General features: G+C 44.9%; 1 protein-coding gene across 3 annotated transcripts in view; it reads right to left on the reverse strand.

Annotated features, from left to right (window-relative positions):
• Nucleotides 1-24,428, reverse strand: part of ATP8A2 (ATPase phospholipid transporting 8A2) — a 663,533-nt gene that overhangs the window by 454,186 nt on the left and 184,919 nt on the right. For all 3 annotated transcript variants that reach the window (XM_038388027.2, XM_043504314.1, XM_038388029.2), the window contains 2 exons: nucleotides 14,790-14,928; nucleotides 529-593 (listed from right to left, as the gene is read on the reverse strand). In XM_038388027.2, the coding sequence (XP_038243955.1) occupies nucleotides 529-593; nucleotides 14,790-14,928 (204 nt within the window). The remainder of the gene's footprint in view (nucleotides 1-528; nucleotides 594-14,789; nucleotides 14,929-24,428) is intronic.

A 24,428-nucleotide genomic window follows, 5' to 3' on the forward strand; every position in this document is an offset into this window, starting at 1 on the left:
GCTGTTGGGAGTCTGAAAGGACAGGAAAGAGGAAGGAGGGGAGAGGAGTTGAAGAGGCTAAGGGAGAGCTACTGAGGCAGCAGCAGCAGCAGCAGCTTGGAAAAGAGGTTTCCACTTTAAAAATAAAGTCCTGTTGAAGTTTGTTAGTACCTTGCCTGGCTACTACAAAAGTAACCCATTCCAGTGCTTCACCATCCTCCTAGTGAAATAGTGTTTCCTAATATCCAGCCTAAACCAATGCGGTCAGTATCAAAGTAAAAAGCAAAACTACTGATGTAATGAGCCAATGATCATAAGCTCCATGTTTTGATAGTTTAGTGAAATAATTCTACAGCTCTATGATGAAAGACCACAGAAACCCAGCTTAGTACACCCCAGCCTTTTTTCATGTAGCTGAAAGTTGTTGATTGGTAGCTTTCTAAAATGAGCTCTGATTTTAAACTATTCCTGAAGCAGAATGAGAAAATAAAACAAATGCAACCCAAATAAAGGACTGAACCAAGCACTTCCACGGAAAGAATTACTTACATCCAAAGAATCTTCATTCACTAGGATGAGAGACATATTCTGAGAAACAAGCCTGCAGGAGTACCCTGTAAAAGATAAAAACAAGTGTTTCCTTGTAAAGATTACAAATATTTTAATTTCACTTTTGATATAGCACCTTTTATTTGAGGTCTCTAATGGCCAGATTATGAGCTCCATGGTGAACAGTTACTTACAGGGGTAGTCCGTTGTGAGTAACTGATTAGCAATATGAATAATGAATGGAGCAGTTTTTTGTTTGTTTTTGTAGGGGTGGCACACGGAGACACACATTAACAGCAATCTATTTCCTTAAATTAAGTATCCTCACATCTTCTTGTCAATTATCTAAATGGGCCATCTTGATTATCACTACAAAAGTTTTTTTCTCCTGCTGATAATAGCTCATTTTAACTAATTAGCCTCTCACAGTTTGTATGGTAACTTCCAACTTATCTGTATATGTGTGTGTGTATATATAATGTTCCATTCTATGCATCTGACGAAGTGGGCTGTAGCCCATGAAAGCTTATGCTCTAATAAATTTGTTAGTCTCTAAAGTGCCACAAGTACTCCTGTTCTACTAACAGCAATGTAAGTCATTTAGTCAGACTACAAGATTTTTCATTGTGCTAGTCTATTTTATAGGAGTTATTGAGGACTGACATATGAAAGAATCATTTCAATCTATAACTGAAATGCAGCCTCCTCTTGGGTGGAAAATCGCAGCTGTTTAACAGCATACAGCTGTACTGCACAACATTTAGGACAGTAAATAAAGAAGAATTTTGAAAATTTTAATTATTATTGTCATGGATGTTTCTGCCTGATGCTCTTCACAACTTACGTTAAGTATAATTATGGCCCATAATAATATAGCTTTGCAATAATATTTTGGGCAATATTTTGCAATGAATACATTTGTGTCGACTAGATAAGGATTACTTTCTACAGATAAAAGAGGATGGGGGCCAGCTGTAAGACTGTATGCCTCTGTTGGGAAAATGATGAAGCATAGCTAGTAAAACAGGGTTCACAATAGGAAAGCTGCACAGTCCATGATTTTCTATGCTATTCCACCCAAAGAGACTCACTATCAGAAAGAGTAATTAAACCTTTTAGTGGGTAATGACAAACAAAAAACAGACTTCACAAGAAAAAACACATAAGGATTCTTTTGGCTCCGGTGTAATTCCAGCCTACTACTTCCATTCGGGTGGGGGGGAAGTCCCACATGCTGAATTTAAGGGGGAAAAAAATTCGGATTTTTAAATTAGCTCCAGACTGAAGAGCTACATTTTTATTTTCACTGAAAAAAATGGGATATTACAACTTTAATCATTTCCCTCCATGTTAGGCTTATTCTTTCCCCAGGGAAAGGCTGCAGCTTTATGCAGTAGACTGTTACAAATTCAGTATAACTAATTCAAAAGGATTTTCTAGTAGTTTTTGATTGGAACAACAGCTGCAACAGTGAGCAGTAATTTTGAAACTGCTGCTCGCTGTTTTATTTTACATCTTTCAAATCAAGCAAGACGCCATTTGACAGCTGGAGCAGGATGAAGAAGTTCTGGAGAAAACGTTAAGCAGTTCTGCTATATGTCTTGGCAATTATGGAGTCAAGAGGGCCCAATCGTGCAACCAGTGAAGTCAACTGAAGTTTCATTATTGAGATAAATAGGAACAGGATAGAGCTCAGAAAGAGGGCGCAAAATACAAACCTATCACCATTTTATAAGATACTTATATATTATGCACAATTTCAGACCTCTAACATCTTAAACTATAACATCAGTGTGTTAAAAGTATAATAATTGGCACTTAAAATTGCTAAATGACGTTTATGACTATATATTCTATACAAATGGTTAATATAGTTACTTCTGGCAGTGCTAATATGGCAAATTAAAACTAAAAGTTCAGACACTCCAGTTTCGTAAAATGAGATCAATTTCTGGATCAAAGCTAGGTATAAAATGTAATCCACACTTGTAAATTGGAGTCTAGATCCTTAATCCAAAAATTTAACTAAGTCCATAAAGTGGCTGAGAAGGCACCTCTGGGACTTTTATTTACCTAAAGTTAACCGTTAAATTAAAGCTAGAAGGGTGCCAGAAATTATGCACAGTGATTGTAAACCTTTGTACTTACAAGAGAACTTTAAAATGTAATTTAAAACAAGCTTGACAAATATGATTCAAACTGCACACAAAATGTTACTGCTAAACATTAGACTAATTAGAGTGATAATTTAAAGGCACAGTTTTTAAAAGGTATCCCTCTGCATCCCAATATTTGCTTTATTTTGAGCCTGTGTACAAATTTCAAAAAGATATGAATTAGTGGAAAACAATGTCCCTCTCTGTCAGGCCAGATACGATTCAGTCAGTCACAGAACAAGCCTATGTAAATCATATGACTTCACCAATTAACATAGACACTATTCTGAAAGGTCTGTACTGACATCCATTGTTGCATTTTACTAGCTATGGCAAATAAAAAGAAAGTGCTTTTGTGATCATTGATTATTGTCCTTTGAGGAGCAAGCTGAGATCAACAAACTGATTTTACAGAAGATTCACACCAGAAGCAGTGGTAAATGACTCCTAAAAATATTTAGATATTAAGCCACCCACCCTATTTCTACTAGAAATAGTACCATTTCAGAAAATTCTGTTTAATCCATTTTACTGCCTTTGAATTCTACAGGTACACTGAGATCTTACACAATTCCAGTAAGCAAACAATAACTATATGAGTCATGCAGACTGCATCTGAAATTTCACTTAGACTAACTGAAGCCAATTTTAAAGCTAAATAATGAAAATTACTGAGTGTCTGAAACTTTGCTAAAGTAATGCATGTTCGGTCACAGAGTTCCAGAATTTTGGCAAAAGGCCACTCAGAAAATTACTAACAGTCTACCTGCAGATCTGTGTACATAATGGCTCATAGGTCACTTTTGTTCAAACAGCTAAAGGCCTTAAAGTCAGAGCTAATTTGAGGATGCTAAGAAAGTATCTGCTTCAACAAAAAACCAGCATGTTACTAAAATAGGTAATTCCTAAAAGAAAAAAGCTAACGGCTGTTGGTAAAGATTTGTAAACCTGCAAACAAAGAAAGGCAAGTGTGAGTGGTGCTTTATACAGGCTAACTGTAGCTTTCTTTGAGAACTTTTTGGTAAGGATGATGTCTGCAGACTTTGGCAACACGGTAATACCGGGACTATGTATGTATATATGTGCATGACAGCCTGTCCATTCACAAGACCAGACAGAGTGAAGCTCTACTTCTCTTCATCTGATAAGAAGGCCTGAAGGACTTTAGGATTAAGTAGATATTTTGGATTAAGTAGATAAACTGTACTTGCTTGTCCTATATGACAGGGTGGTAAATCCATAAGCACGTGAGACAAGTAAACATATGGGCACAAGTTCCATAGAACAACAGATGTTTGCTATGGGATAGAAATCCAAATTAGGAAATTTGGTTCCAATTCTGTTCTGTCTTCCACTGAACTTCCTAAAACTGTTTGGTACTTCAGGATCAGGCTTGAGATGCATGCATTGCTCATCAGCCTTACCAAGAAAATAATTCAAGACCTGGAGAGATGGTGTTCCATTTGTTTCAAACTCATAGGCTGTGTTTTCAAAGAAGCCTTTAAAAATACATCTAAAATATATATATTTTTAAAAAATCCACATTTGCAATGCAAAACAGACAGACAGAAGGACAGCTGCTCCTTTTATTATATTATTACTATTTACTATATGTATTGCGGTATCACCTAGGGCTCTACTCTGGTCCAGGACCCCACTGCGCTAGGTGCTGTACAAGCACAATAGATATGTATGCCTGCTTGCTCAGATAACTGAAGGGGTTTTCATAAGCAAGCTGTTGCACTCGCACACAGTGCAGGCACTTTTTCCTAGATGGTCTTGGAAAAATTGGCCTCCTCTACCACAGCACTGGGAATGAGGGGTTCTTTAAATTGCTTACTAATAACCAGTTGTTTATTTCTACTGTAGACTTTCCCTTCTTGTATCTTATTAGAGGGCAGTGCAACATTAGAATATTCTGTCACAGCATGAAGGGCAGTGAAGTAGAAGCTGGCACCCAGATAGTTCCTGTAACATTCTTTGATGGGTCTCAATGGCATGAATCAAAACCAACTCCTGCTCCCTCTTATTGACATGAAGTTGTGAAGGGGTCAATCTACCATGATTATACACCTGTAGGTGAAGACAAGCTTGTCACACAGCACAAAAACTAGCGTTTTCACACAGGTGAAGCTCTCGAGGGCTGAGCTGGATAGGTCCTTCCTGAGCACTGTGTTGGTACAGTCAGTTTGGCTCTGCTGGCATGGTGGCAAAGAGCTAAGGAAGAAGTGACTCAAGAGATGCGGCACTTTGTAGTACATGCTGATGGACAAGGATATCTTGGCCAATTGCCCTTACCTGTTCAAACCAGACATATTCCACTGGCTTAAAACTAGCAGGTGACATTTTCAACACCAATCTCCAGAGCCATCTGAATACCAGCCAAAAAGGTCATGTGACCATGGAAAGTTATAGACAAAGATGGAAAACAACATCCATAATCCATCCCCATACCTAGTCTGTATTGTTCTTACGGTGGTATTTTAGCTGCTCTGAAAGATCTCAAGGAAAGAGCCACCACCACTTCCCTGAGGCTTGGTCTACACAAGGAATCTCTGTCAGTCTAACTACATCACTCAGGGCTGTGGAAAATCCACACCCCTGAGTGATGTAGTTATACCAACCTAACCCCTGGTGTAGACAGCGCTACGTCGACAGGAGGACTTTTCTCATCGACATAGCTACCACCTCTTGGGGAGATGGAGTATCTGCACCAATAGGAGAAGCTCTCCCATCAGCATAGGTAGCAGCTTCTTCACTAAGTGCTAAAGCAGTGCAGCCACACTGGCATAGCTGTGCCGCTGTAAGTGTAGACAAGCCCTTAGAGTATTTACTCCACCATCTAATATGTCTCACTGCAGGACGTTTCTCCTACATTCTTTTTTCTCTAATTTCATACCATTTCTTCAAGTAGTTCCCCTTTGTATCATGCTGAAAAATTCCTCTCCCTCATTAGTATACACACTCTTGTAGTCATGACTTAGCCAAGATTCAGAGATTTAGGGTGAAATCCTGGCTCCATTGAAGTCAATGGCAAAATTCCCACTGACTTCAATGGGGCCAGGATTTAGCTCATAGTTCCTTTAATCTTTCCTCATATGTCAATCCCTCAGACAATTAATTTTTATTTTTATTTTTTTTGCTCTTCTCTGAACTCTCTCCAGTTTGTCTATATCTTTCTGGAAATAAGATACACAGGACTGAATGATATATTCCACAGAAGACTTTCCCCAGTAGAAATCAATATGATATTTACATATACACTACACAGGAAATACTACAATAAAAGAACATTAAGGTTGAAAAGCCAAGCATTCAGATGTTAAGAAATGCCAGAATAAAAGTTCCCTGTGCAACTTTATTTCAGCCCCAATTGTTCATATGCATTATCAAACTGTCTTCAGTCACATCTCATTTTTTCACAGGACACCTGCCTCAGGATGGACAGCGTTCACTTAATGAGCAGCTATCTCCCCTCCACATTGTTCAATGTGTGGCCCTACCCCTTAGTTACTGCAAACTATTCAAACCCTGCTCTGAAGACAAATGAATATCCTCATAGGCTTTTCTATGGTGCTCATCATTATAGTATGTGAGTGTTTCACCATTTATTTTAAGAACACCTCTGAGACAAGGAGGTATTTATTTGCTCTGTTTTACAGATGGGGAACTGAGGCAGAGAGAGATTCAGGTCAAAAGTATCTACTAATTTTGGGTGTGATACCTAGGATCTGATTTTTCAGAGTGCTTCGCATCATATAGCACTTTATATGCACAAGCACAGCTCCCAGTGTCTCCAATTGCAGCTTTGTGTAATGAGCACTTTTGCCAATCAGACCCTAGGATCTCAAGTCAGGCAACTAGAAAATGAGAAACACACAATTAGGATTTGCCTACACAACCCTCAGCAGTGAGCCTCTAAGCCTGGGTCGAAAGACTTCCTAAGAATAGTCACCATGCTACAAACAGGGCTGGATCTACAGTGAAAAAAACTGCCGCCGCGACAGCAAAAGGAAGAAGCTGCTGCTGAATTGCTGCCGTGGCCGGAGGAACTGCCGCCCCTTTCCAACTGCCGCCCCAAGCACCTGCTTGGAACGCTGGGGCCTGGAGCCAGCCCTGGCTACAAATAGCTGTGTAGATGTTGAAACTCAGGCTGGAACTTGGGCTCTGAAGTCTAGAGCGTGAGCTGCAAGTTAAAAGCACTGTCCATACAGCTCTTTAGCACGGTAGTGTGAGCCCCACAAACCTGAGTCTGTCAACCCAGACTTGGAGGTTTGCTGCCATGGGCTGCTGCCAGCTATGTAGATGTACCCTCATTGACTACTCTGAAAAATTTGGTTTAAGTGACTTGATTAGCATCACATACGAACTACAATCCAATGCACCAGGGCAGCATTCAACTGCCTTCTCTTTCTGTAATCCCCTGGCTCATTCACTACACATCTCCCAACGGGTGCAAAAAATTAAGCAATGGCCTGAAAACAGACTCCTTCGGTACACAACCCTGATTCATCCTCAGAGCAGGTCTGTTCTATGCACTGAATGAGGCAGGTGTCCTGTGGAAGAAACTGTATATGATCATGTAATTGAAGACTGTATCATAATGCATAGCACATGGGTCTGAATTAAGGTTGCACAGGCAATCTTAATTGTGGTATTTCCTAAGTTTTAAGTGTTTGACTTTGCAACTTTGACAAATGTTCTTTTAATTGATTTTTGTATATAATTTTCTGTGTTTAAAAAAAACAACTGAAAAAACAAACTCCATCATATTGATACCCACATGGGTCACCAGCAGGGTTGAAACCTTTACATCCATAGCACAGCTCTCTGCCGCTTGAGCTAATGGAGTAGCTGACAGCAGAAGTTGTCATCCTCTGTGTGGACAAGCATTAATTAGAGGTGAGACACACACACTTTGCCAGTGGGTTTCACAGATATTTGTTGACAGCAGAGGAATGGTGAGACTCCGGTATGTTGGGTTGCATTCCAGGTTCTGGAGGGGAGTGAGCTCTAATGGGCACAGGTTCTCCTACCTGTGCCCTCCAAGTTTGACCCTTTCTGTCACATCCCTTCCAAACTGGCCATGTCCCAGCCCTGTCTTCCCCATTTCTAGCTCCTCATTTCAGTCCCATTCTCCCTGACTACCCAGCTTCAGTCTCCATTCCTCAGGTTCCTCATCCCAAACCAAGTCTTCTTTGCCCAGTAAATCCTTGCCTCACTCCGTGGATTTCTCAATCCCAGTCTTCTTGTCCAGCCATTCCCAGTTCCTATCCCCACCCTCTAGCTCTTGAACCCTAGTCTCTTTGCCTAGCCAGTCCCTCCTTCCCTCCCAGTTCCTCATCTGCTCAGTCGCTCATTCCTCCAGTCTCCAGATACACTCCACATCCCCATGTTCCCTGTCCCTTCCGACTCCCAGTCCCAATCTCCATCCCTAGATTCCATGTCCAATCTCAGTCCCTGCCTTTCCCATCCAGGCTCCTTAGAATCATAGAATCATAGAATATCAGGGTTGGAAGGGACCCCAGAAGGTCATCTAGTCCAACCCCCTGCTCAAAGCAGGACCAAGTCCCAGTTAAATCATCCCAGCCAGGGCTTTGTCAAGCCTGACCTTAAAAACCTCTAAGGAAGGAGATTCTACCACCTCCCTAGGTAACGCATTCCAGTGTTTCACCACCCTCTTAGTGAAAAAGTTTTTCCTAATATCCAATCTAAACCTCCCCCATTGCAACTTGAGACCATTACTCCTCGTTCTGTCATCTGCTACCATTGAGAACAGTCTAGAGCCATCCTCTTTGAAACCCCCTTTCAGGTAGTTGAAAGCAGCTATCAAATCCCCCCTCATTCTTCTCTTCTGCAGACTAAACAATCCCAGCTCCCTCAGCCTCTCCTCATAAGTCATGTGCTCTAGACCCCTAATCATTTTTGTTGCCCTTCGCTGTACTCTTTCCAATTTATCCACATCCTTCCTGTAGTGTGGGGCCCAAAACTGGACACAGTACTCCAGATGAGGCCTCACCAGTGTCGAATAGAGGGGAACGATCACGTCCCTCGATCTGCTCGCTATGCCCCTACTTATACATCCCAAAATGCCATTGGCCTTCTTGGCAACAAGGGCACACTGCTGACTCATATCCAGCTTCTCGTCCACTGTCACCCCTAGGTCCTTTTCCGCAGAACTGCTGCCGAGCCATTCGGTCCCTAGTCTGTAGCGGTGCATTGGATTCTTCCATCCTAAGTGCAGGACCCTGCATTTATCCTTATTGAACCTCATTAGATTTCTTTTGGCCCAATCCTCCAATTTGTCTAGGTCCTTCTGTATCCTATCCCTCCCCTCCAGCGTATCTACCACTCCTCCCAGTTTAGTATCATCCGCAAATTTGCTGAGAGTGCAATCCACACCATCCTCCAGATCATTTATGAAGATATTGAACAAAACGGGCCCCAGGACCGACCCCTGGGGCACTCCACTTGACACCGGCTGCCAACTAGACATGGAGCCATTGATCACTACCCGTTGAGCCCGACAATCTAGCCAGCTTTCTACCCACCTTATAGTGCATTCATCCAGCCCATACTTCCTTAACTTGCTGACAAGAATGCTGTGGGAGACCGTGTCAAAAGCTTTGCTAAAGTCAAGAAACAATACATCCACTGCTTTCCCTTCATCCACAGAACCAGTAATCTCATCATAAAAGGCGATTAGATTAGTCAGGCATGACCTTCCCTTGGTGAATCCATGCTGACTGTTCCTGATCACTTTCCTCTCCTCTAAGTGCTTCAGGATTGATTCTTTGAGGACCTGCTCCATGATTTTTCCAGGGACTGAGGTGAGGCTGACCGGCCTGTAGTTCCCAGGATCCTCCTTCTTCCCTTTTTTAAAGATGGGCACTACATTAGCCTTTTTCCAGTCATCCGGGACTTCCCCCGTTCGCCACGAGTTTTCAAAGATAATGGCCAAGGGCTCTGCAATCACAGCCGCCAATTCCTTCAGCACTCTCGGATGCAATTCGTCCGGCCCCATGGACTTGTGCACGTCCAGCTTTTCTAAATAGTCCCTAACCACCTCTATCTCTACAGAGGGCTGGCCATCTCTTCCCCGTTTTGTGTTGCCCAGCACAGCAGTCTGGGAGCTGACCTTGTTAGTGAAAACAGAGGCAAAAAAAGCATTGAGTACATTAGCTTTTTCCACATCCTCTGTCACTAGCTTGCCTCCCTCATTCAGTAAGGGGCCCACACTTTCCTTGGCTTTCTTCTTGTTGCCAACATACCTGAAGAAACCCTTCTTGTTACTCTTGACATCTCTTGCTAGCTGCAGCTCCAGGTGCGATTTGGCCCTCCTGATATCTTTCCTACATGCCCGAGCAATATTTTTATACTCTTCCCTGGTCATATGTCCAACCTTCCACTTCTTGTAAGCTTCTTTTTTATGTTTAAGATCCGCTAGGATTTCACCATTAAGCCAAGCTGGTCGCCTGCCATATTTACTATTCTTTCGACTCATCGGGATGGTTTGTCCCTGTAACCTCAACAGGGATTCCTTGAAATACAGCCAGCTCTCCTGGACTCCCTTCCCTTTCATGTTAGTCCCCCAGGGGATCCTGGCCATCTGTTCCCTGAGGGAGTCAAAGTCTGCTTTCCTGAAGTCCAGGGTCCGTATCCTGCTGCTTACCTTTCTTCCCTGCGTCAGGATCCTGAACTCAACCAACTCATGGTCACTGCCTCCCAGATTCCCATCCACTTTTGCTTCCCCCACTAATTCTACCCGGTTTGTGAGCAGCAGGTCGAGAAAAGCGCTCCCCCTAGTTGGCTCCCCTAGCACTTGCACCAGGAAATTGTCCCCTACGCTTTCCAAAAACTTCCTGGATTGTCTATGCACCGCTGTATTGCTCTCCCAGCAGATATCAGGAAAATTAAAGTCACCCATGAGAATCAGGGCATGCGATCTAGTAGCTTCCGTGAGTTGCCGGAAGAAAGCCTCATCCACCTCATCCCCCTGGTCCGGTGGTCTATAGCAGACTCCCACCATGACATCACTCTTGTTGCACACACTTCTAAACTTAATCCAGAGACACTCAGGTTTTTCCACAGTTTCGTACCGGAGCTCTGAGCAGTCATACTGCTCCCTTACATACAGTGCTACTCCCCCACCTTTTCTGCCCTGCCTGTCCTTCCTGAACAGTTTATAACCATCCATGACTGTACTCCAGTCATGTGAGTTATCCCACCAAGTCTCTGTTATTCCAATCACGTCATAATTCCTTGACATCACCAGGACCTCCAAAGACTTGTCAAAGACTTTGCCCAGCCAATCACAGTTCTTCCCCCTCATCTCAACCACTCAACAGATCAGTTGTTGCTCCCTCTCCCAACTTCTTCCCACAGCCTCACTTGTTCCCAGTCCAGTCTCCCATGGCAGGTTCCTTGTCTCAACTTATTTGCCCCTAGAACCAATTCTTGCCCCTTTGCCTTCCAATCAGGCAGCTTCCTCCTCCACATTGCCTGGGGCCAAAGGGGGGCATTAGGAAGACTAGAGAGCAGCTTCCCACCCTCAGTTCATGTGCTTGCCAGACCCTGGCCCAGCCACAGGTTCCCAGAGCTGCAACTGCAGGTAAAGTCCTGCCTATTGCTGGGCTGCACCATATCCAGCGTGGATGGGATCTTTGGGGAATTAGCTCCAAAGCTCTAGCAAATCTCTGAATTTATGCAAACTGACTTTTCGAAGGCTTAGGGCTGGTCTACACTAGAAACTTACATTAGCATAACTACATCTCTCAGGAAGGTAAAATCCACACCTGGCACGGACATTTTTTTAGCCCAAGTGGTTAAAGTTTGGCAAAGTTATAAGCAACTGGAAACAGGGTCTTATCATAGGTAGGATTGGGCAACCTTAATAACAGGGGATTCTACAGCCCTCTAATGAAAATTACATTATATATGTGTGTGCAAATGTGTGAGACAGACAACATATATAAGTTTTGTAATCTTGTCATTTAGTGGGGCTTTCGTCTTCTTGTTTCCTTTTTGTTTAGGTGTATGTATGCCATCTGTGACTCACACAGTTAACTCTGTTAAGGTATTTGTGCACCGTGATAGATCAATTTCAATTTTTAAAAATACTGTTCCACCATGCTATATCTTTTTAAATTGTCCCACCATAATGTGTGTAAGTCTAACAAAGTCATTGCATGAGTCACAGATGACATATATGCTTGTGAAGAAAGAGGAAACAAGAATGCAAGAAAAAACCCACTGGTTAAATGGCAAGGTTCAAGAAGTTATTTGAGCTGAAAAGGCATCCGTCCAAAAATAATAAAAATAAAAAAAATAAAAAGGAAATAGAGAAGCAATAAGAAATGGGCATAAGTTTTAGGCTAAATGTAAGATGGAAATTAGGAGGACTTTCTAGAGCAAACAATCACACATAAGACAGTAATATTTTTTTTTTGTAAACTATATCAGAAGGAAGAATTGGTGGGTTCACGAAACTCCCAGGCAGTAAGCAGAGTAATTAAGGTAGATAAGGATCATTGCAGAGAAGATAAATATTTTCTGAACATCCAGCTTCAGTACAGAGCGGTTGGGGAGATACCTACATTTTACAGGTAATAGAGATGTGGCACAATCAGATACTTGAGATGCAAAGGCAGATGTAGCTTCCTGATTCAGTGGGTGCACTGTACTAAACTGCTGAAGGGGCACTAACAACCTGCTGCAGCACAATGTGCCCCACCACTGCAACCCTAATCCCCGCCAGCTCAAGGGGAGGCCCTGGAGGAGGGAGCGGAAGCTGGAGAGTGAGCCCATCCTGCATTCACCCTACAGCGTTTGCTCCTGTCCCGTGGGGCTGGGCCCAGCTCCATAGTCTGAGCATTGTGACCTGGCACATGGGGTTGCAGCACCACTCAGCATGGGCGGTGGGTACCATACACTGGGGGAGGCTGTGCCTCCCCAAACAGCCAGGTGTGGCTCCGCCCATGCTGCTCTGCCCTTAGCCCTACCCCCCAACACACGCTTCCCGCTCTGCATGCATGGCTCCAGTCCTCCAGTGCTGGCCCTGCCTGGGGCTGGGGCCATGCCGCCTGCCCTCCCGGCACTCCAGGGCTGCACGCTGCCCACTGTCCCAGAGCTCTGAGGCTGGAGGGGCACTAGCCTGGGATGGGGGCTGGTGACCATGGCAAGGGGGGGGGAGACTCTGGGTTCCAGGAGTGGGGGGTAAGGGAGGGGCCTTGGGCAGAAGGGGCAGAACTGGGAGCTAGCCTTCCACAGCCAGTGGTGCACATGTCACTCAGGTTTGGCCCAGACATCCCTCCATCATGACAGCAGCTGCCACTGTGGAGCAAGTGTGGTGCAGGCTTGCTCTCCAACCTCTTTCCTGGGGTCTCCCCTCCACCCTGGGTAGGAGAAGTGTGTATGTTTACCAGATTTTGCACCCTTAGCTTCATGATTTCTGTCGGTGCAACTGAACCCGTGAATTCACAATAAAGCTGCCCTAGCTTATATGTCAAAAAAGGAGAAACAAAATGTCACAGGGGCCAGATAGAATCAGTACAGAGTTCTGAAGGACCTCAAGAATTAGGTGGCAGAGCAGCTCTCAAAAATATGGAAAACTTCATTAACCAGCTATTGTGTTAACCCATTTCCCGTTAATACCCATTTGTGATGGGGTGCACAAACTCCATGCTGAGCTTGAAGGGGTTAAAGGACAATACTGGGTCCAGGTAGCCCCACCCCTCCACACCTGCAGAGAATGCTCCAACTGGAGAAGAGACCAACTCAGCTCAGAAGGCGGAAGACTGGGGAGGAAGACAGACCTACTGGGAGCGCTCCTGGACAAGAGCACCGGAGGAGCCTAATGAGAGGAAGAAGACTGCATGCTGAGCACAGTTGGGTCTGAACATTTAGTTCTTTTCTTTTTACCTTATATTGGACTTTGAGCTGGGGGAAAGAAGCAGATGGTAGGAAGTGACCCAGGGAGGGTAACTCAGAGGGGACTCTAGAGTGCTAGACATTGTTGACCTTATTAGGGCCCTGGGTCAGAGCCCAGCAGAGCGGGAGGGCCCAGGCTCCCCTACCAACTGGTCCTCGTGAAGGAGGAACTTAAGTCTCATGCCCACTTCATTCCCCATCTGGTAAGAAGAGAGACTGGACTGAAAGACTTTCCCACTGGGAGGTGGCACTAGGTGTGCTACTCACTAGGCCACCTACCCAACGAGGTGTATTACACAGTCATTACAGGAGATGCTAAAGAAGAGCTAGTCCTGGCTGAGATGGAGGTATTCAGAGGAATACCTGGTTTGGATGACTCAATTCCTAACATGTGCACATGATGACAGCAAAATTCTCAGGAGAATTTCTTATTGTCAACAGAAGAGAGGTCACAATTTTGTACAGCTGTTTCCTAGGGGACTGGGTTCTATGAATCGGTCACCCAAGGAGTGTATACTAGAATGATAGGTTGAAGCTTATGTAGCTTTATGTATACTAGAATGATAGGTTGAAGCTGGGGTAAAAATAGGTTAAAGTACGTAACCATGGCCTTTTTCCTACAGTAGATGTCTTTTACTTCAATTAAGTGATTATGGCATACCTATGCTCTCCATAGTTCCTTTCTATGGTGCTTCTCTCTGTAATTTGTTTTCATATCTATGGGCAGGTTTTTTTTCCTCAATATTGAGTAGCACCTGTTGTGGAACAGCTACACCGTTATAACCTAAAGGTTATAACCTAAATTCTCCTCAAATATGTTCCATGGATAGCAATTCATTTCAGACAATCTGATCTCCCTCTCCATGTACAGAACTGCATGCAGAATTGAGAGATTTTTGTTATTAAAAATTATAATATAGCCCTAAGCTATTAATGTCAAGAACTTTTTCATACAAGCTGATTTCCCCCTTCTGCTGGAATGTTACTTTCACCTTCAAATATATGAACTAGATTGAACCTTAAACTCTAATTAACATTTTTCATTCAATGGAAGTTACAATGTCTTCTTAATCACTAACACCAGTTACCTTAGTGAACACATTTGCTACATATCTTCACAGTTCTGTATCAGGGGGAATTCAAAGCAAAATAAAATATGAAGGTTGCTGTTGCTACCTATGTTGAGAGCTGTTTCCTGTTTGTCCCCTGTCAGGATCCAAATCTTGATTTCTGCTTTCATTAGTGTTGCTATAGTTTCTGGAACACCTCCTTGAAGGCGGTCCTCAATAGCTGTAGCTCCAAGAAGCAGTAGATCCTGAAACAAACATAAGAATTTGAGAGATTGTTTTCTTTAGGGCAAATATCAGCTGAGAACACACTCAAAAAGGGAATTAATGATGCATGCTGTACCTCATCACTAATACGTTTTGACAAGAGATGAAGAAGTTACTCACCTTGTACAGAAACAATGGGTCTTCTAGATGTGTGTCCCTACGGATGCTCCACTGTAGGTGTGCTTGTGTCCTTGAGCTGCTGATCGGAGAACTTCAATAGCAGTGTCCAGTAAGCCCACACATGCACTCTCTCTCCTTGTGCTGTGCCCGAGGCTAGTCAGTGCATGCGGGCTAACCCCCCTTAGTTCCTTCTCTAGCACAGAGTCATTGATAAGAACTCCGAAGTAGAGGGAGAAGGGTGGGTTGTGGAGGGACACATATCTTGAAGAACCATTGTTACTGCACAAGGTGAGTAACTTCTTCTTCTTCAAGTAGTGTCCCTATGGGTGTTCCACTGTAGGTGACTCCCAAGCAGTCTCATTTCTGGAGGGCCAGTACTTCAGAGTCTGGTCCATTATAGATGACAGTACTGTGGGGCCAAAGATGGTGGCTCTTTTTGTAGTAAACTCTCATGAGTGGGACAGGAAAGGGTAGGGAGGTAAAATGAATGGAGTACCCGATCTGAATGATCTCTAGGACTGGGACGAAGAAGACTGTGGGCCTGGTGGTTTGCGTTTAGGGAATTTCCCTTTCTTTTTTTGTGTCTCATAATGGCACTGACGATACTGAGATGTGTATGGTCTATGCTGGGATTGGGAACTAAATCTTCTCTTTTATCACAGCACGTAGACACCCAGCAACTAGAGAGTAGCCATGAAATCCTTAAGGATGTGAAGGGAAGCATCAGTCTTCTCACCGAAGAACTTTGTGCCCTCAAAAGGAAGGTCCTTAATGGCAGACTGTACCTCTTTCAAGAAGCCCGACAGATGGAGTCATGACACCTGTCGCATCACCACAGCCATGGAGATGGATTTAGCTGCTGTGTCAGCTGCTTTGAGGGCAGATTGCAGCAATGTCTTTGCCACTAACTGACCTTCCCGGATAATGGCCTTGAATGAGTCAAATGTGAATCTGATATCTGCTCAGTAAAGTCACTTAAATCTGAGTAGTTTATATAAACATATTTTGCCATGAGGGCCTGGTAGTTGGTGGTACAGAATTGGAGTGTGGCTAACTTTCTACCAAAAAGGTCTAGGCACTTCCAATCTCTCTTGTTCAGAGTAGCCCTCATCTGGTGTTGTCAGTCATAGAATCATAGAAGCATAGAATATCAGGGGTGGAAGGGACCTCAGGAAGTCATCTAGTCCAAGCCCCTGCTCAAAGCAGGATCAATCCCCAACTAAATCATCCCAGCCAGGGCGTTGTCAAGCCTGACCTTAAAAATTTCTAAGGAAGGAGAGTCCACCACCTCCCTAGGTAACGGATTCCAGTGTTTCACCACCCTCCTAGTAAACAAGTTTTTCCTAATATCCAACCTAAACCTCCCCCACTGCAACTTGACACCATTACTCCTTGTTCTGTCATCTGCTATGACTGAGAACAGTCTAGATCCATCCTCTTTGGAACCCCCTTTCAGGTAGTTGAAAGCAGCTATCTAATCCCCCCTCTTTCTTCTCTTCCGCAGACTAAACAATCCCAGTTCCTTCAGCCTCTCCTCATAAGTCATGTGTTCCAGTCCCCTAATCATTTTTCTTGCCCTCCGCTGGACGTTTTCCAATTTTTCCACCTCCTTCTTGTAGTGTGGGGCCCAAAACTGGACTCTGTACTCTAGAAGAGGCCTCACCAATGTCAAGTAGAGGGGAATAATCATGTCCCTCGATCTGCTGGCAATGCCCCTACTTATACAGCCCAAAATGCCATTGACCTTCTTGGCAACAGCACACTGTTGACTCACATCCAGCTTCTCATCTACTATAAGCCCTAGGTCCTTTTCTGCATAACTGCTGACTAGCCATTCGGTCCCTAGTCTGTAGCAGTTCATGGGATTCTTCCGTCCTAAGTGCAGGACTCTGCACTTGTCCTTGCTGAACCTCATCAGATTTCTTTTGGCCCAATCCTCTAATTTGTCTAGGTCCCTCTGTATCCTATCCCTACCCTCCAGCGTATCTACCTCTCCTCCCAGTTTAGTGTCATCTGCAAACTTGCTGAGGGTGCAATCCACACCATCCTCCAGATCATTAAGGAAGATATTGAACAAAACCCGCCCCAGGACCGACGCTTGGGGCACTCCACTTGATACTGGCTGCCAACTAGATATGGAGCCATTGATCACTACCGTTGAGCCCGACACTCTAGCCAGCTTCCTATCCACCTTATCGTCCATTCATCCACCCCATACTTCTTTAACTTGCTGGCAAAAATACTGTGGGAGACCCTGTCAAAAGCTTTGCTAAAGTCAAGGAACAACACGTCCACTGCTTTCCCCTCATCCACAGAGCCAGTTATCTCATCATAGAAGGTAATTAGATTAGTCAGGCATGACTTGCCCTTGGTGAATACATGCTGACTGTTCCTGATCACTTTCCTCTCCTCTAAGTGCTTCAGAATTGATTCCTTGAGGACCTGCTCCATGATTTTTCCAGGGACTGAGGTGAGGCTGACTGGCCTGTAGTTCCCCGGATCCTCCTTCTTCCCTTTTTTAAAGATGGGCACTATATTAGCCTTTTTCCAGTCGTCCGGGACCTCCCCCGATCGCCATGAGTTTTCAAAGATAATGGCCGATGGCTCTGCAATCACATCCACCAACTCCTTTAATACTCTCGGATGCAGCACATCCAGCCTCATGGACTTGTGCTCGTTGAGCTTTTCTAAATAGTCCCGAACCACTTCTTTCTTCACAGAGGGCTGGTCATCTCCTCCCCTGCTGTGCTACCCAGTGCAGCAATCTGGGAGCTGACCTTGTTCGTGAAGATTAGAGGCAAAAAAAGCATTGAGTACATTAGCTTTTTCCACATCCTCTGTCACTAGGTTGCCTCCCTCATTCAGTAAGGGGCCCAGACTTTCCTTGACTTTCTTCTTGTTGCTAACATAATGTCATAGGAGTTGACGGCATCCACCACGATGGAGTTGGGTAGTAGGTGGATTCTTTGGTGGGGACACAGTATTTTTTATCCACCCGATTGCAAGTACGTGCTACTGACAATGGGGTTTGGTATATGGTTCTTGCTGGGCAAATGGCCTCAGTAATAGGGAGGGCGATCTGTGAGGAGGAGGAGGAAGACTGGAGGATGTCAATGAGTTGATGGTTGGTGTCTGCCACTCTCTTCCAGCTCCTGGAAGAGACGAAAGTCATCTACAAAAGATGGTGGGGGAAGCATGACGGCTTCATCAGGAGAAGAGGAGGATATGGTCCTCAGCACCAGTTTTTCCTGAATACCAGCTTCCTGCTCCAATATGTCTTGTGGAGGGAGGTTCCAAAGCTCTGGATGCTGCAGCCGATGGGGTGTGTCTTGAGGGTTCTCAGGCAAGGCTTGAAGCTTCAGAGGCATGCTGGCAATATGCACCCAATGGTAATGGTTGTATAGAGCCCGACAGTGGCACCCATGGGTGGCGGTACCAAGATGGTGGTGGTGGGGCCATCTGTGGGTATATCCTTGGACTCTGTTCGTATTGAGCACCTTATGGGTCTTGGGAGAAGTACTGCAACACTACCTCCTGTGAGCTCACTGTCTGAACCCTTGCTAGAGAGTGGAGAGGCATAGCATGGCAATGGGGATAATTCCCATGAATGGTAAAAGCTCAGTGTAGAGGTCTCAATACTGAGAGGTGGTGATTCCAGCATGCGGAGGTCCCTGGAATGGTAGGATCCCATCAGTACCGGTAGCAGTTCCAGGGGTACAGGGATCTTGTCCAAGCCAGTTGCTCCGATGCCAGGTGAGCCATCACTGGTGGTACCAATGTGGACTTGCGTACCAGGAGCACCTTTTTAGTGGAGTGCTTACTCCTGTCTTTCGGTGCTGATGACTTGATGCCCATACCCATCAGGTCCATAGGCCTGTCAGAGGTACTGTTTGCTGTCAGTCTCTGTGAATCATGGGTGCCGGACTGAATGGTCTCAGTGCTGATGGTGCCGAAGATACTAAGCGAGATGGAGATCGCTTATGGATATCTGAGGGCTCACTGTGTGGGCTTCCCGCTATCTTCTTAGATGATTTATGAGAGGGGTCTGCAACTTGTTTCTTCAACCCACAGCCCTTAGATGTAGAGGGCTGTGGGGAAGACCCACATCTGCCAGGTGACTCAGGCCTGAGAGCCGCCTCCATGAAGATGATCTTTTGTCGGAGCTCTCTGTCCTTACAAGATCGTGGATGGCAAAGACCATGCTTCTGCTGGATGTGGCCTTCCCTGAGGCAGTGAATGCACTGGGAGTGCTTGTCTGCCATCGGAATTGCCTCTTTGCAAGTAAGGCACTTCTTGAAGCCTGGGAAACCAGGCTTACCCCATTGGTGGGGAAGGGTCCCCAGAGGGGGAGAAAAGAGAGGGGAAAAATAAAGTATTTTTTTATTATTATCTTCAAGGGTAAAATAAGAAAGGAGAAAAGAACTAGAACTAGAACTCGGAGACTAACTAGCTATAGATATATAAAATAAAGCAATACTCTTATAATATTTCTGTCTCTAGCCACGGGCAGTTGAGAAGAAATTGAGGGGGGCTTGCCCATGCGCGCTGACTAGCCTCATGGTGAAGTACGAGGAGAGACCAGCACATGAGCAGGCCTAGCAGACACTGCTACCGAAGTTCTTCGATCAGCAGCACAGGGATACAAGCACCCATACAGTGGAGCACCCACAGGGTCACTACTCAAAGGAGAAATACAGAACAGTAACTTTTTTGTGTGGTTCTTCTATTTCCTCTGCACACAATCCACATTTCAGAGGTGTATAATGAGGCCAGTGAAGAAGCTTGGCAACATGTGACCTCCAGAAGAGGTAAGCGGAATGTCCGGGTTCCAGTAACACAGACACAGGTAACTAACCGCTTTCATGTTCTCTCCACAGGTACCAATGCGGAGAGTGGACCAGATGATATGTCTGGGGGGAGAAAGCAGAAGGAGACTCCGCTGGTTGGGAGGCATGAGATGCGATGTCCTGAGGTTGGAGGTTCCACGACCACCACTCCCAAGAGGAGAAGGCGGGTGGTGGTGGTCGGGGACTCTCTCCTCCGGGGGACTGAGTCATCTATCTGCCGCCCTGACCGGGAAAACCGAGAAGTCTGCTGCTTGCCAGGGGCTAAGATTCGTGATGTGACGGAGAGACTGCCGAGACTCATCAAGCCCTCGGATCGCTACCCCTTCCTGCTTCTCCACGTGGGCACCAATGATACTGCCAAGAATGACCTTGAGCGGATCACTGCGGACTATGTGGCTCTGGGAAGAAGGATAAAGGAGTTGGAGGCGCAAGTGGTGTTCTCGTCCATCCTCCCCGTGGAAGGAAAAGGCCTGGGTAGGGACCGTCGAATCGTGGAGGTCAACGAATGGCTACGCAGGTGGTGTCGGAGAGAAGGCTTTGGATTCTTTGACCATGGGATGGTGTTCCATGAAGGAGGAGTGCTGGGCAGAGACGGGCTCCATCTTACGAAGAGAGGGAAGAACATCTTTGCCAGCAGGCTGGCTAACCTAGTGAGGAGGGCTTTAAACTAGGTTCACCGGGGGAAGGAGACCAAAGCCCTGAGGTAAGTGGGAAAGCGGGATACCGGGAGGAAGCACAGGCAGGAAGGTCTGTGAGGGGAGGGCTCCTGCCTCATACTGGGAATGAGGGGCGATCAACAGGTTATCTCAAGTGCTTATATACAAATGCACAAAGCCTTGGAAACAAGCAGGGAGAACTGGAGGTCCTGGTGATGTCAAGGAATTATGACGTGATTGGAATAACAGAGACTTGGTGGGATAACTCACATGACTGGAGTACAGTCATGGATGGTTATAAACTGTTCAGGAAGGACAGGCAGGGCAGAAAAGGTGGGGGAGTAGCACTGTATGTAAGGGAGCAGTATGACTGCTCAGAGCTCCGGTACGAAACTGTGGAAAAACCTGAGTGTCTCTGGATTAAGTTTAGAAGTGTGTGCAACAAGAGTGATGTCATGGTGGGAGTCTGCTATAGACCACCGGACCAGGGGGATGAGGTGGATGAGGCTTTCTTCCGGCAACTCACGGAAGCTACTAGATCGCATGCCCTGATTCTCATGGGTGACTTTAATTTTCCTGATATCTGCTGGGAGAGCAATACAGCGGTGCATAGACAATCCAGGAAGTTTTTGGAAAGCGTAGGGGACAATTTCCTGGTGCAAGTGCTAGGGGAGCCAACTAGGGGGAGCGCTTTTCTTGACCTGCTGCTCACAAACCGGGTAGAATTAGTGGGGGAAGCAAAAGTGGATGGGAATCTGGGAGGCAGTGACCATGAGTTGGTTGAGTTCAGGATCCTGACGCAGGGAAGAAAGGTAAGCAGCAGGATACGGACCCTGGACTTCAGGAAAGCAGACTTTGACTCCCTCAGGGAACAGATGGCCAGGATCCCCTGGGGGACTAACATGAAAGGGAAGGGAGTCCAGGAGAGCTGGCTGTATTTCAAGGAATCCCTGTTGAGGTTACAGGGACAAACCATCCCGATGAGTCGAAAGAATAGTAAATATGGCAGGCGACCAGCTTGGCTTAATGGTGAAATCCTAGCGGATCTTAAACATAAAAAAGAAGCTTACAAGAAGTGGAAGCTTGGACATATGACCAGGGAAGAGTATAAAAATATTGCTCGGGCATGTAGGAAAGATATCAGGAGGGCCAAATCGCACCTGGAGCTGCAGCTAGCAAGAGATGTCAAGAGTAACAAGAAGGGTTTCTTCAGGTATGTTGGCAACAAGAAGAAAGCCAAGGAAAGTGTGGGCCCCTTACTGAATGAGGGAGGCAAGCTAGTGACAGAGGATGTGGAAAAAGCTAATGTACTCAATGCTTTTTTTGCCTCTGTTTTCACTAACAAGGTCAGCTCCCAGACTGCTGTGCTGGGCAACACAAAATGGGGAAGAGATGGCCAGCCCTCTGTAGAGATAGAGGTGGTTAGGGACTATTTAGAAAAGCTGGACGTGCACAAGTCCATGGGGCCGGACGAATTGCATCCGAGAGTGCTGAAGGAATTGGCGGCTGTGATTGCAGAGCCCTTGGCCATTATCTTTGAAAACTCGTGGCGAACGGGGGAAGTCCCGGATGACTGGAAAAAGGCTAATGTAGTGCCCATCTTTAAAAAAGGGAAGAAGGAGGATCCTGGGAACTACAGGCCGGTCAGCCTAACCTCAGTCCCTGGAAAAATCATGGAGCAGGTCCTCAAAGAATCAATCCTGAAGCACTTAGAGGAGAGGAAAGTGATCAGGAACAGTCAGCATGGATTCACCAAGGGAAGGTCATGCCTGACTAATCTAATCGCCTTTTATGATGAGATTACTGGTTCTGTGGATGAAGGGAAAGCAGTGGATGTATTGTTTCTTGACTTTAGCAAAGCTTTTGACACGGTCTCCCACAGCATTCTTGTCAGCAAGTTAAGGAAGTATGGGCTGGATGAATGCACTATAAGGTGGGTAGAAAGCTGGCTAGATTGTCGGGCTCAACGGGTAGTGATCAATGGCTCCATGTCTAGTTGGCAGCCGGTGTCAAGTGGAGTGCCCCAGGGGTCGGTCCTGGGGCCCGTTTTGTTCAATATCTTCATAAATGATCTGGAGGATGGTGTGGATTGCACTCTCAGCAAATTTGCGGATGATACTAAACTGGGAGGAGTGGTAGATACGCTGGAGGGGAGGGATAGGATACAGAAGGACCTAGACAAATTGGAGGATTGGGCCAAAAGAAATCTAATGAGGTTCAATAAGGATAAATGCAGGGTCCTGCACTTAGGATGGAAGAATCCAATGCACCGCTACAGACTAGGGACCGAATGGCTCGGCAGCAGTTCTGCGGAAAAGGACCTAGGGGTGACAGTGGACGAGAAGCTGGATATGAGTCAGCAGTGTGCCCTTGTTGCCAAGAAGGCCAATGGCATTTTGGGTTGTATAAGTAGGGGCATAGCGAGCAGATCGAGGGACGTGATCGTTCCCCTCTATTCGACACTGGTGAGGCCTCATCTGGAGTACTGTGTCCAGTTTTGGGCCCCACACTACAGGAAGGATGTGGATAAATTGGAAAGAGTACAACGAAGGGCAACAAAAATGATTAGGGGTCTAGAGCACATGACTTATGAGGAGAGGCTGAGGGAGCTGGGATTGTTTAGTCTGCAGAAGAGAAGAATGAGGGGGGATTTGATAGCTGCTTTCAACTACCTGAAAGGGGGTTTCAAAGAGGATGGCTCTAGACTGTTCTCAATGGTAGCAGATGACAGAACGAGGAGTAATGGTCTCAAGTTGCAATGGGGGAGGTTTAGATTGGATATTAGGAAAAACTTTTTCACTAAGAGGGTGGTGAAACACTGGAATGCGTTACCTAGGGAGGTGGTAGAATCTCCTTCCTTAGAGGTTTTTAAGGTCAGGCTTGACAAAGCCCTAGCTGGGATGATTTAACTGGGACTTGGTCCTGCTTTGAGCAGGGGGTTGGACTAGATGACCTTCTGGGGTCCCTTCCAACCCTGATATTCTATGATTCTATGATTCTATGAATGAAGCCAAATGTTTCTGATCAGAAAGATGGCAACATTTCAAAAGCAGTTAATTGAAGTTACACAACTTTAACGTTAGCCAATGGATGAACATACATATTGGTGCATTCACTAATCACCATAGCAATATTCTTGAATGGTCACAATCTGTATTTCTTATTTCTCACAAAACAGAAATAATTTGACGTCACATCATCTAAACTATTTTCCCTCCCATAAAATGTATACACAGCCTGCATACAATCACTCAAGGCTAAAATTATTGCTATTATTTACGGACATAATCACATCATATGTAACACAAATGGAATGAATATTGAAGAATCCAAGTATCTGTACTGTATATATATATATGCATATTCCTGGAAAGAAAAAATGTCCCATACAACTAGTAGGTGCTACAAAGCTGTGCATATTTTTCTGACATTTTAGTGCCATTGCAGGAAAGGATTTGGCCATGTTACAGAAAATATGGCAGACAACATGCTGCAGAAATAAAAGCAGCAAACTCTGCCAAATAAAGCAGCAGTCCTATCTGTCAGTTTTAACCCTGAAACCATTTTAATAATTCTTTGGCCAAAGGAGAGGGGATTTTTTATACATTTTGCAATTATTTAACTTAGTTATTTGTAACTTTACAGATATTGTACAGGAAATATTTCAGCAGCATAGACTGAAAAAAGTGTCTTTTGGATTGAGAATTAGAAAAATAAATATGAAAACTGGAATGGATACAACAGTAGAAAAGTGAGAAAGAGCAAGAACATGTATACGTATGTGTAATATATATATATATATTTTTTTTTCCAGCAGATGTATTTATTAATTCAACGTGATACATTTAGCAAAATAAT

Source organism: Dermochelys coriacea, chromosome 1, assembly GCF_009764565.3.
Source record: "Dermochelys coriacea isolate rDerCor1 chromosome 1, rDerCor1.pri.v4, whole genome shotgun sequence".
In the NCBI taxonomy this organism is placed as follows: domain Eukaryota; kingdom Metazoa; phylum Chordata; order Testudines; family Dermochelyidae; genus Dermochelys; species Dermochelys coriacea.